Source organism: Phyllobates terribilis, unplaced genomic scaffold (genome assembly GCF_046119375.1).
Source record: "Phyllobates terribilis strain yellow unplaced genomic scaffold, ASM4611937v1 Scaffold_7__3_contigs__length_470593459, whole genome shotgun sequence".
NCBI classification, from domain to species: Eukaryota; Metazoa; Chordata; class Amphibia; order Anura; family Dendrobatidae; genus Phyllobates; species Phyllobates terribilis.
In genome coordinates, this window is record NW_027362767.1 from 57,132,404 (window position 1) to 57,146,187 (window position 13,784).

Genomic DNA, 13,784 nt, shown 5'->3' on the forward strand with positions numbered 1-13,784 from the left:
AAAAATGCCTTTATAATATTAATATTAAAACGCCTTGACGCTGGCTGTTGGGTACCCCTATATTAGCCAATCTATGCGATACGTACCTTCCTTTACTGCAATTTTCATATTAATATTACAGAAAAAGCGCTTTGATAATTTTCTATAGTTGCAGCGTAGTTTCTATGTTTCAGAGCAAATCAGTCTTAGGAATTTGGGATGCAACCTTGACGTTTTTCATAGGTTCACTTTAAGAGTAACATGACGGTGTTTCAGCTCCAGGCTGGGGCCTTCATCAGGGTTTTTCTGGCCATATAGGGTATTAATATTGACACTACTGCATCCTGATGCAGAAGTGAGCGGTGCAAGAAAATCTTTCAAATATTTCAATTTTGTCATATTACGTATCCTGTACTGATCCCGGGTTTCGGCTGGAGAACACTGGGAGAGACCTGACTAGTCTGATGCGGTCGCCCGCTCGGCTTCTCCCTGCACCGCTCCCGATGATTGACAGGTCTCTCCCTATGTACACACACACACAACAGTTTATTCTAAAAGGACAGGTCCACTTCCCCTATTATGATTTTTTTTTGCAGGTTCTGAAGAACACGATGAGCAGATAGAAGAGCAGGAAACTCTTTTGGAGAAAACTAAAGAACCGAACATTCCGGATCAGCAGAATTTGAAAGGTTCTGATGTCTTTCCTGATGCTCAGGACTCCTGTTTGGGCCAAACGTTAGTGGCTCTGGCAAAGGCTATGGAGATGAATCCTAAGTCGGCCAAACAGTATCAACAGCAGTTGCAGTGTGTCATAAGGCTAGCTGCAAAAAGTAACCTCGAAATGAATAATTACCACTGTCTGCTGAGCTGGATCAAAACAATATATCCCGAGTAAGTTCCTAATATTTATCTCTATAGGCCAGGGAGAAAGAGGGAGGCATCTCAGAGTGGGTCATATCATTTGGCAAGTTTCATGGGAGACTGGATCGATTAACTATCTGATTGCTGGATGGGTCTTCAATGATAGTTATCAATTATTTGTTGGAAAAGCACTCATCAGTGGACTTGGATGTCGCACCTGTCTTAAAGGGCTATTCCAACATTTACCATTTATTACCCATCCAATAGGTAGTAGATAAATACTAGTTTAGCGAAAGTCCAATTGCCAGAACTGGGGATCCCACCCCTCCATTCCCCACATCAGAAATACCTTGACTAGGAGGAGTTTGCATGAAGCAGCACTGAGACCCTGATTCCAGTGAGTTGTCACTTATTGAACCGCTTGCTGTAGTTGTGATGAGATCATGGTTTGATTTGCTGGAGAACTAACAGTTCTCTGAATGCTGAGCTCTGTATAACTCCGCCCACACCACTGATTGGCAGCTTTCAGTGTACGCTGTGCATAGACAGAAAGCTGCCAATCAGTGGTGCAGGGCGGGGTTATATAAGACCTCATGAATATGGAGGACTACATGGCAGCAGGATTACTAGTCCTCTAGTGATAATCTCTTGTTGATAATTAGAGATTTTATCAAAACTACAGCAAGCAGCCCAGTAAGTGACACATCGCTGGAATCAGGATCTCTGTCTCCACATTATGCTGTTCTCAGATTAGGAGGTCAAAACATAGAGTTAGATTCCCTTTAAGTACATGGTCTGCTTTAGACCCTTCATCAAATGACGGAGCACACGCCCTGGAGTTTAGCTATAAGGGGTACAGAGGTAGCAGTCACATCAGACCCTGATGCCAGAAGAACATGTCCATTTCAGCAAATAATTGCATTTCCCATTAAATAATTTTGGAGCATATTTTGCATTGCACTGTTCCTCTTTTATTCATCTTGGAAATTAATTAATAAATTGACAACTGGGTGTAACCATCCCACTTGTTAATGAAACAGTGTCAGTATAGAGGGACACAGCCTGTCAGCATCCACAGAGCAAGACGGTAAAGGATCTCATCTTTTTGACAAAGGGAATGATAACACCCAGTTGTCAATCTATACAGACATTTAAAAGAGAAACAATACAAAGCAAAAAATCTACAAAAAGATGTTCAGGAATTGATTTTTCAAGGAGAATGCAATGTCAGAACGGACAGGTCTTCTTTATTGTGCAATGCTTTCTCTGGTCATTATTCGGCAAGGGAAAAAAAAATCACTTATTGCAAAAAGTATAAAATAATTGGTCATCAATGCGAAGAGACATATTCTAATATCCGCATTGCTTTATCTTCTGTGCAACAGTTTCCTTAGAGATAAAATAAATGATGCCCAACTAGGAGAACTGCTATCTGCAGATGAAATACGCCATCTTGAAGACAAATATGTACAAAAACAAAAGGTGAGTTCATTTCATGCATTTTGTTAAAGAAATAATAATAGGGTTTCCCATTAAAGCTTAATCCCACTTCCATTAGTGAATTCTGAGTTAATAGGGGAGGTCGTCTGTTTAGGGTCCTCATCAGTTGGGCAGGGTGGGGAGCGGCTCTGATGGATCTGTCATGTCCTGCTATACACAGACAGCCCATTTATTGGAACGGACACACTGTAATACTTAATTTCTCCTGTGGTGGTGCTGCAGAGAAATTACACACTTCCTTCTGGAAGAACTCCCAGCGATCAGCGGTGATCTGTGGGGAAACTTGGTACTAAGACACTTTGTGATCACCATTATTATCAAAGCAGGGATTGTCAAAGTGCAGAATTACTTTACAGGGAACTTGTCACTGAGTTTTTGCCACCTAATCTGAGATCAGCATTTCAGAGACAGAGACCCTGATTGCAGCGATGTGTCACTTATTGGGCTGCGTGTTGTAGTTTTTATAAAATCACTGTTTCATAATCAGGAAAATATCACTAGAGGACTAGTAATCCTGCTGCCATGCAGTCCAATATATTCATGAGCTCTGTATAACCCAGCCCCCACTAATGATTGGCTGCTTTCTGGCTATGCACAGTGTACACATAAAACTGCCAATCAGTGGTATGGTCGGGGTTAAACAGAGCTCAGCATTCAGAGAACTGCTAGATCTGCAGCAGAAAAATACAATTTTTAATCAAAACTGCAGCAAGCAGCCTAGTAAGTAATACATTAATGGAATCAGGGTCTCTGCCCTGACATTATGCTGCTCTCAGATGATTTGTTGTTGTGTCTCCTTCATTATCTTTACAGGAGTATAGAGCTTATTAAAGGGCAGGCAGAAAAAAAATTTCTAAAGGCAGTGTTGGAGATAAATGCGATGCGAGTATAGATTCACAGAAAGAGAGCCACTCTTGTACATGGGCTGTATGTATGTGGTTTTGTGTCTCAGTCTAGTTCACTTAAAGAAGCACTTCCATAAAAAATATCCCCTTAATACATTGCAGTCACCATATTATATAGCTCTGTGTACTTACAATTGCTCATTTTGCCATTCTACCCAGTTACTTATTCTCTTTTCTCTGCTCTGTGTAGAAACAGGAAGTCTCTTGTCCCTGCATTTATCATTCCCCTCTTCAGCTCCTGACCCAGCTGCTCCTCCTCCCCTGCCAGGGAATTTCGCAGTGACTTATGACTCATGCAGGGAAAATTGACCTCCTGTTTCTACATAGACCTAATGGAAAAGAGAAGAATTAACTTGGTAAAAAGGCAAAATGAGCAATTGTAAGTACACAGTGCTATATAATATGATGATTGCAATATATTAAGAGGATAAAAACTTTGATGGGAGGAGGAGGAGGGCTTCTTTAAATGGGGCTGAGCTGATAAAGATTTCTCTGTTTGACACTCCTCTTATTTTGGAGGTATATAGTCAAGTGTACTGTTCTATTGAGTGGGACAGATAAAAAGTTTAGAAAAGAGGTCCCATGTAGGACAGCTAAACCAAGCCATGTAACAAAGAGAAGTCCCATGCAAGGCAAGTAAATCAAGCCTGTGCAGCTAGAACTTCCTGCAACTCCTCCTGAACTTAATACTATATGTGTTGAAGAGCACATAGTAAGACACGGGGTTACTAGGCAAAATCTGAAAAACTATAGGCTGTTTTAGATTTTTCTTTTTGTTTCTCCCATTGTTCTTTTTTTTTTTTATTCTATTTGTAATTTGCAGAGAATTTATGATAACATTATTTTTACACAGGAGGATCTGCAGAAGTGGTGGAGCAAAGCATTAGAAATTGAGTTGAAATGTTGGAAAGAAAACACAGATAAGCTTTCTGAAATATCTCACAGCATCGGAGAGGTATATTAAAATTAAATTCTTTCATTTACCAGGGAGGTTCTGATATTAAACATGGATCCAGTTACACATTTGTCAGTGAAAAATGTGCACATACATAAACTTACAAACATTTACACAGCAAAATGCAGGGCATTTAAGGTCTTTCTAATGTACCACCCCAAAATACCGACTTTTGGACATGATTTTTCCAAGCCTCGATCATGTTAGGCTCACCTGGTAAGGTGGATCCTCCGAGCCCAAGTTCCAGGTGGGCACACTGGCCACAGGCATCAGTGCAGCAGATGGGTGAGGCACGCAGGACCCAGACATCAGAGGTCCTGGAAGCTGGAGACGTCCTGAAGACCACAGACAGGTAGCATGGTTACTGGAAACCCCAGGCAGACTGGAGATGTCCTGGAGAACAGACAGGTAGCAGGGTTACTGGAAGCCCTAGGAAGACCGGAGACATCCTGGAGACCACAGACAGGTAGCAGGGTTACTGGAAGCCGCAAGCAGACCAGAGACATCATGGAGACCGCAGACAGGTAGCAGACATCCTGGAGTCAGCAGACAGGTAGTATTTCTGGAAGCCCCAGGCAGACCGGAGACGTCTTGGAGACCACAGAGAGGTAGCAGGGTTACTAGAAGCCCCAGGCAGACCGGAGACGTCCTGGAGACCACCGACAAGTAGCAGACATCCTGGAATCAGCAGACAGGTAGTGTTACTGGAAACCCGAAGCAGACCAGCGATGTCCTGGAGACCACAGACAGGTAGCAGGGTTACTAGAAGCCCCAGGCAGACCGGAGACATCCTGGAGACCACCAACAGATAGCAGACATCCTGGAATCAGCAGACTGGAACCTGCAGGTAAACAGGAGCAGTGTACTGATAAGACTTTAGTGTTCCTAAGACTTTCAGTTTAAAACCAAGACACATGTGTGTTTCTTGGTAGGCCTTATATAAGCCCAGACAGATAATCACATGGGATCATGCCAGGCTATCTGCAAAGACCAGCGTGGAGCACAGCAGAGTTTAGAGGACCGGGGTGAGGGGTGCAAAGGACAGATCCAGGACAGGTGTGCAACACCTCACCTCTTTTCTATCCAAATTTGCAGTATTGCCATGGCAAGATTTGAACTTTTGCAAAATTTTGCATATCATCACAGTCCTCATAATTAGGTACAGAGGAAGCAACTGCTACTGTCTCCTGTAACCCTAAAGTATGGATATAGCTATAGGAGGTGCTGAGGATCTATACTTAGGCCATGATACCTCAGAGAGCCCAAAACTAGTGATATAGATATAGGGAGTGCATATTCATCATGGCCCTAGAGCTGGAGGGAACCAGAAAGGTAGGGCTGTAGCTGTATAAAGTGATGAGGATACAGTCACATCTGGGCCTTGGTGTCTGATTGAGCCCCAAACTAAGGATGTTGCCCATCAGGGGTGCAGAGGTTATAGCTACATCTGGACCAGAGGGAGTCCAAAACTAGGAATATTGATATATGGGGTGCAGAGGTTACAGTCATACTTTGGCCCCAGAGATTAGGGGAGCGGAAAAGTAGGGTTGACACTATAGGGATGCAGAGGATACAGCCACCCTGGAGACTGAGGGTCAAATGTAGGGATGTTGCCCTAGGAAGTTCAGAAGTTGCAGCTGCACCTGGTCTTAAATCCTAAGGGAACCAAATGTAGGAATACTGCTGTGGAGGTGCAGGGGTTGTCACTACACCTGGGTCACAAAGCCTGCTATTTATGAAGAGACCAGCATGATGAATGATGTGTGAAATTTTGAGGGGATCTGTAGTAGATACTCATTCTCAAGTATAGTACACAATGTAATTTGCTAATTAAAGTAGCATTGTTTTAACAGATGTTTAATGGAGTTATCAAGTTAGCAAAGAAAATACCAGATGATTTTGTAAGCAGAGTGATGCCGATGGTGGAAAGGGAATTTCTGCAATTCTTAAATAGGTAAAGTAAGAATTCTACAATAAGTTCCTTCCTATGAAGTTTTCTCCACATTTACATAGACAATTCAGGGAGGGTGTGTGGAGGGGGGTGAATATTTTTTACAATTGCACTCTACACTCCACACTTTTGAAATGTCAGTGGGAATTCCGCTATACAAATAGGTCTAAAGCTGATTTATGTACAGTACAGACCAAAAGTTTGGACACACCTTCTCATTTAAAGATTTTTCTGTATTTTCATGACTATGAAAATTGTACATTCACACTGAAGGCATCAAAACTATGAATTAACACATGTGGAATAATATACTTAACAAAAAAGTGTGAAACAACTGAACATATGTCTTATATTCTAGGTTCTTCAAAGTAGCCACCTTTTGCTTTGATGACTGCTTTGCACATTCTTGGCATTCTCTTGATGAGCTTCAAGAGGTAGTCACCGGAAATGGTCTTCCAACAATCTTGAAGGAGTTCCCAGAGATGCTTAGCACTTGTTGGCCCTTTTGCCTTCACTCTGCGGTCCAGCTCATCCCAAACCATCTCGATTGGGTTCAGGTCTGGTGACTGTGGAGGTCAGGTCATCTGGCGTAGCACCCCATCACTCTCCTTCTTGGTCAAATAGCCCTTACACAGTCTGGAGGTGTGTTTGGAGTCATTGTCATGTTGAAAAATAAATGATGGTCCAACTAAACGCAAACCGGATTGAATAGCATGCCGCTGCAAGATGCTGTGGTAGCCATGCTGGTTCAGTATGCCTTCAATTTTGAATAAATCCCCAACAGTGTCACCAGCAAAGCCCCCCCACACCATCACACCTCCTCCTCCATGCTTCACGGTGGGAACCAGGCATGTAGAGTCCATCCGTTCACCTTTTCTGCGTCGCACAAAGACACGGTGGTTGGAACCAAAGATCTCAAATTTGGACTCATCAGACCAAAGCACAGATTTCCACTGGTCTAATGTCCATTCCTTGTGTTCTTTAGCCCAAACAAGTCTCTTCTGCTTGTTGCCTGTCCTTAGCAGTGGTTTCCTAGCAGCTATTTTACCATGAAAGCCTGCTGCACAAAGTCTCCTCTTAACAGTTGTTGAAGAGATGTGTCTGCTGCTAGAACTCTGTGTGGCATTGACCTGGTCTCTAATCTGAGCTGCTGTTAACCTGCGATTTCTGAGGCTGGTGACTCGGATAAACTTATCCTCAGAAGCAGAGGTGACTCTTGGTCTTCCTTTCCTGGGGCGGTCCTCATGTGAGCCAGTTTCTTTGTAGCGCTTGATGGTTTTTGCAACTGCACTTGGGGACACTTTCAAAGTTTTCACAATTTTTCGCACTGACTGACCTTAATTTCTTAAAGTAATGATGGCCACTCGTTTTTCTTTACTTAGCTGCTTTTTTCTTGCCATAATACAAATTCTAACAGTCTATTCAGTAGGACTTTCAGCTGTGTGTCCACCTGACTTCTGCACAACACAACTGATGGTCCCAACCCCATTTATAAGGCAAGAAATCCCACTTATTAAACCTGACAGGGCACACCTGTGAAGTGAAAACCATTTCCGGTGACTACCTCTTGAAGCTCATCAAGAGAATGCCAAGAGTGTGCAAAGCAGTCATCAAAGCAAAAGGTGGCTACTTTGAAGAACCTAGAATATGACATATTTTCAGTTGTTTCACACTTTTTTGTTAACTATATAATTCCACATGTGTTAATTCATAGTTTTGATGCCTTCAGTGTGAATGTACAATTTTCATAGTCATGAAAATACAGAAAAATCATTAAATGAGAAGGTGTGTCCAAACTTTTGGTCTGTACTGTACATCACACATGTCTAACTCCGGCCCGCGGACTAAATCTGGTCCTAAGAGTGATTATATTTGGCCAGCGACACCTGGGACTATGTGGGGCCATTATTCTGTATGGAGGACTATGTGGGGCCCATTATCCTGTATGGAGGACTATGTGGAGCCCATTATTCTGCATGGAGGACTATGTGGAGCCCATTATTCTGTATGGAGCACTATGTGGGGCCATTATACTGTATGTAGGACTATATGGGGCCCATTATTCTATATGGAAGACTATGTGGGCCCATTATTCTGTATGGAGGACTATGTAGGGCCCATTATTCTGTATGGAGGACTAGATGGGTCCCATTATTCTGTATGGAGCACTATGTGGTGGCCATTATATTGTATGGAGAACTATGTGGGGCCATTATACTGTATGTAGGACTATATGGGGCCCATTATTCTGTATGGAAGACTATGTGGGGCCCATTATTCTGTATGGAGGACTATATGGGGTCCATTATTCTGTATGGAGGACTATGAGGGTCCCATTATTCTGTATAGAGGACTATGTGAGGCCCATTATACTGTATGGAGGACTATGTGGGTCCCATTATTCTGCATAGAGGACTATGTGGGGCCATTATACTGTATAGAGGACTATATGGGGCCATTATACTGTATGGAGAACTATGTGAGGCCATTATACTGTATAGAGGACTATATGGGGCCATTATACTGTATGGAGGATGTCAGGGACTCACAGCCACAGGGGCGATACCAGGGAGACCACACAATATCTCACCGTGCCGTCACTCGGTCCAGATTTCGTCAGGGATTCGCGAGCACATGATCCTGACTACTCACTGCGTAGCAATCGGCAAGTGAGCAGAAAACGTATGGCGTCACACCTCCGGATTCCAACGCATGGAATTAGTGTAATCGCCCCGTACGGTTACTGCCAGCTTCACGATAGCCCAATTATTATTATTCGCTGGCACTACTGGCCAAATTGAAAATATAATACAGGGCTGGTTGGATGTCTGCGTTCTGGTAGCGTATGGCTTTGGGGGAGGGAACGATTACAGAGCAAAAGAAACAGAGCTATTAAATTTTAGATTTAATCCAAAAGGGAGGCAGTGTTTAGGAAAAATATACAAGATTTTACAAAAGGGGATATTACAATACAGAATATACAGTTACACAAAATAAACAGGATTAAAGAAGAAACTTACTATATCGTTGGCAGAGACGACTCAATATAGCTAGAGGGAAGCACTCCACATTTGACCGTAACCGAACGGGATCCGTTGCTTATAATAAATATTTACTCTCAGCAATGAATACTTATCCATCCTCCATGGATTCTTTTATGCCTAAGGGGAGACCTGCCCACACAGGACATCACGGGGGCTGGTCTCCAGCCTTCATATTTTTATTAGAATATCTGGCTTTTGCGATAACTCATCGTTGGTTGATCGCAGAAGCTCGGAACTAATACCATTTTTTCCGTTATGAATTTATCTTCCTTTAGAGATCACACATGACATAGGACATAGTTGCAGTCTGCTATTTTGTTACTTTTGCGCCACAGCCCCCCGGAGGGGCCTACAGTGATGGGAAAATATCCATATTGTTCTTTAGCTGACCCTGTCACTAAAAATATGGGCCCCATTATTACCGAACGTATTGAACTTTAGTTATTCCATATTTTGTTTCGGCTCCGGGTCGGCTACATACTTCGGTTAAATTCCTGGGAACTAAGTCTTCCTTAGCTAGATGTAAATTTATCACAAGCCTGTGTTAATTGGGGTTGGTAGCACCTTCTGGCTGGCACTTGCTTTCAAAGCATTTCTCATGGGTGTGTTAATTTGCACAGATGCCACTGGCCAAGGTGTCAGCTCTTCTCTTTTGACACTTGGTATAGGAGAGGGGGATGAAGAGGGGTTTCAGGGAAAGAGAGAAGTCCTTAATATTTTCCTTAATATCTCCATGACAGAGGACTATGTGGGGCCACTATTCTGTATGGAAGACTATGTGGGGCCATTATACTGTATAAAGGACTATGTGGGGCCATTATACTGTATGGAGGACTATGTGAGGAAATTGTACTGTATGGAGCACTATGTCAGGCTATTATACTGGATAGAGCACATGTAAAGCGCCATGGAATAAATGGCGCTATAATAATAATAATAATAATAATAATAATATGGAGGACTATGTGGGAAAATTATACTGTATGGAGGACTAGAGGCCATTATACTGTATGAAGGACTATGTGGGGCCCATTAATCTGTATGGAGGACTATGTGGGGCCATTATTCTGTATGGAAGACTATGTGGAGCCCATTATACTGTATGGAGGGCTATGTGAGGCCATTATACTGTATGCAGCACTATGATGGGCCATTATTCTGTATGGAGGACTATGTGGGGCCCATTATTCTGTATGGAGAACTATGTGGGGCCCATTATTCTGTATGGAGAACTATGTTGGCCCATTATACTGTATGGTGCACTATGTGGTGCCATTATACTGTATGAAGGTCTATGTGGGGCCATTATACTGTATGGAGGTCTATGTGGGGCCATTATACTGTATGGAGGACTAGGTGGGGCCCATTATAATGTATGGAGGACTATATGGGGCCATTATACTGTATGGAGCACTGTGTGGACTCATTATATTGTATGGAGCACTATGTGGGGCTTATTATACTCTATGGAGGACTATGATGGGCCACTATACAGTATGGAGGACTATGTGGGGGCCATTATTCTGTATTGAGAACTATGTGGGGCCCATTATTCTGCATGGAGGACTATGTGGGCCCATTTTACTGTATGGTGCACTATGTGGGGCCATTATACTGTATGGAGGACTATGTGGGGCCATTATACTGTATGGAGCATTATGTGGGGACATTATACTATATGGAGGACTATGTGGGGCCATTATACTGTATGGAGGACTATGTGGGGCAATTATTCTGTATGGAGGACTATGTGGGGCCATTATACTGTATGCAGGACTATGTGGGGCCATTATTCTGTATAGAGGACTATGTGGGGCCATTATACTGTATGGAGCATTATGTGGAGCCATTATTCTGTATGGAGGACTATGTGGGGCCATTATACTGTATGGAGGACTATGTGAGGACATTATTCTGTATGGAGGACTATGTGGGGCCATTATACTGTATGGAGGACTATGTAGGGCCCATTATACTGTATGGATGACTATATGTGGCCATTATACTGTATGGAGGACTATATGGGGCTATTATATTGTATGGACTCATTATATTGTATGGAGCACTATGTGGGGCCATTATACTGGATAGAGCACATGTAAAGCGCCATGGAATAAATGGCGCTATAATAATAATAATAATAATAATAATATGGAGGACTATGTGGGAAAATTATACTGTATGTAGGACTAGAGGCCATTATACTGTATGAAGGACTATGTGGGGCCCATTAATCTGTATGGAGGACTATGTGGGGCCATTATTCTGTATGGAAGACTATGTGGAGCCCATTATACTGTATGGAGGGCTATGTGAGGCCATTATACTGTATGCAGCACTATGATGGGCCATTATACTATATGGAGGACTATGTGGGGCCCATTATTCTGTATGGAGAACTATGTGGGGCCATTATACTGTATGGAGGTCTAAGTGGGGCCATTATACTGTATGGAGGTCTATGTGGGGCCATTATTGTTATGATCTGCTACAAGCACTAAGGAAAGACAGGAGATCTGTCCCTACAATAGAACTAAGCTAGATCCCTACGATGTAACGGGGAACCTGATCCTGCGATCAGACCCGCTAAAGTCCTCAGCTAGTCTGAACGAAGACCTATAGATGTGAGGGAGGGATCCCTACAAGAACTAGGGACTGGGAGAAAGATGGACACCTCCTAGCAGAAATTGTAGCAGTAAAAAGACAAACAAACAACAAAGAACATAGAGGTCAAAAGACCTAGCTAAACTGACTGAGAAAGGTAACAAAGCACCTGACTAGCTTAAGAGTAGAAATTACAATGAAGTCCAGCAAGGCCAGAAGGGCGGAGCAGGATTAAATAGGCAAAAACGGTCATGTGACCAGCATAATAGAAAAAACCTAATAGGAGAGTTCCAACAGTACCCCGTCTTCTATGAGGATCCTCCGGATCCCCTAGGCCCAGGCTTATCTTGTGAAACGCTCTGACAAGTCTGGAAGCAGAAACATCATCTGCCCTCACCCATGAGTTATCCTCGGGACCGAAACCCTTCCAAGCGACGAGATACTGCAAACTCCCTCTATACCGTCTAGAATTAAGGATGCGGGAAATTTCATATTCCCCGTCCTCCACCACCGGAGGAACAGTGGCAGTGGCGTCTCTATCTGATACATAAGCTTTTTTCAATAGAGAAACATGAAACACCGGATTAATCTTCCAGGAGGTAGGAACCTCCAACCTAACAGCAGATTGGTTAACTACCTGAAGCACCTTAAAGGGCCCTACAAACTTGGGACCCAATTTTTTAGAAGGAATCCTCAACCGCAGATTCTTAGAGGACAACCAAACCATGTCACCAACCATAAACAAAACCTCTTGACGTTTCCTGTCAAAGTACCTCTTAGATTTTTTGTTAGCCTCCTGAAGATTACCACGCACATCCGTCCAAATTCTTTCCAAATCACCGGAAAAACTCTCCTCCTCAGGCACAGCCGATACCAATTTGGAGAATGACCCAAAAGACGGATGTCTCCCAGAACAACAAAAAAAAGGCGAACACCCAGCAGAAGAGGATGTATGGTTGTTAAGAGCAAATTCAGCAAGCGGCAGAAACTCAGACCACCCCTCTTGATTGTCTGCCACAAAACAACGCAAGAACTGCTCAACATCCTGGTTCTTCCTTTTTGTCTGGCCATTAGACTCAGGATGATATCCAGATGAAAATGACAAATGAACTCCCAACCTGTCACAAAAGGCACGCCAAAAACGAGCCACGAACTGAGGTCCCCTATCAGAAACAATGTCAGTAGGAACACCATGGAGTCTGACAATCTCCTTGACAAAAGCCTTAGCGAGTGTCTTAGCACAGGGCAGTTTGATGAAGGGAACCAAGTGACACATCTTGCTAAAACGGTCCACGACCACCCAGATGACCGTGAAACCCTCAGAGGGGGGAAGGTCAGTAATAAAGTCCATAGCCAGATGTGTCCAAGGAGCACTGGGAACCTCCAAAGGACAAAGCAACCCCGCAGCAGGAGTATGTGAGGACTTAGATCTAGCACATATAGTACATTGACGCACCCACTTAATGACTTCCTTCTGCCATCCAGGCCACCAAAAACTGCAACCCACAAGTCTCTTGGTCTCAGAAATTCCAGGATGACCTGCCAACCGAGACTCATGACACTCAACAAACAAATCTCTCCTAAAGGTCCTAGGCACAAACAACCTCCCATGGGGAGTGTTAGATGGGGCATTCTCCTGAGCTTTAAGAATCTCATCCTCCAAAACGGAGTCCAATGCAGCAATCACAACACCTTCTTGTAAAATGCTCCCCTCCTCCTCAGCACCAACCATGGGAGAAAAGCTGCGAGACAAAGCATCAGCTTTAACATTCTTGGTACCCGGGATGTAAGTAACGGAAAAATTAAACCGCGAAAAAAAAAGTGCCCACCTAGCCTGACGGGCATTCAAGCGCTTGGCAGCATCAAGATAGATCAGATTTTTATGATCAGTGAAAACCTGAATGGGAAAATCATCACCTTCCAAGAGATGACGCCAGTGTTCAAATGCGAGTTTAATAGCCAGCAATTCCCGATTACCAATATCG

The 13,784-nt window shown here is 43.3% G+C and overlaps 1 protein-coding gene across 1 annotated transcript in view; it reads left to right on the plus strand.

Moving 5' to 3' along the window:
* LOC141153626 (tumor necrosis factor alpha-induced protein 2-like) overlaps nt 1-13,784 on the plus strand; it is a 57,575-nt gene that overhangs the window by 3,864 nt on the left and 39,927 nt on the right. Inside the window, exons 6-9 of the mRNA XM_073638588.1 lie at nt 576-870; nt 2,226-2,322; nt 4,099-4,200; nt 6,054-6,154. Coding sequence (XP_073494689.1) covers nt 576-870; nt 2,226-2,322; nt 4,099-4,200; nt 6,054-6,154 — 595 coding nt within the window. The remainder of the gene's footprint in view (nt 1-575; nt 871-2,225; nt 2,323-4,098; nt 4,201-6,053; nt 6,155-13,784) is intronic.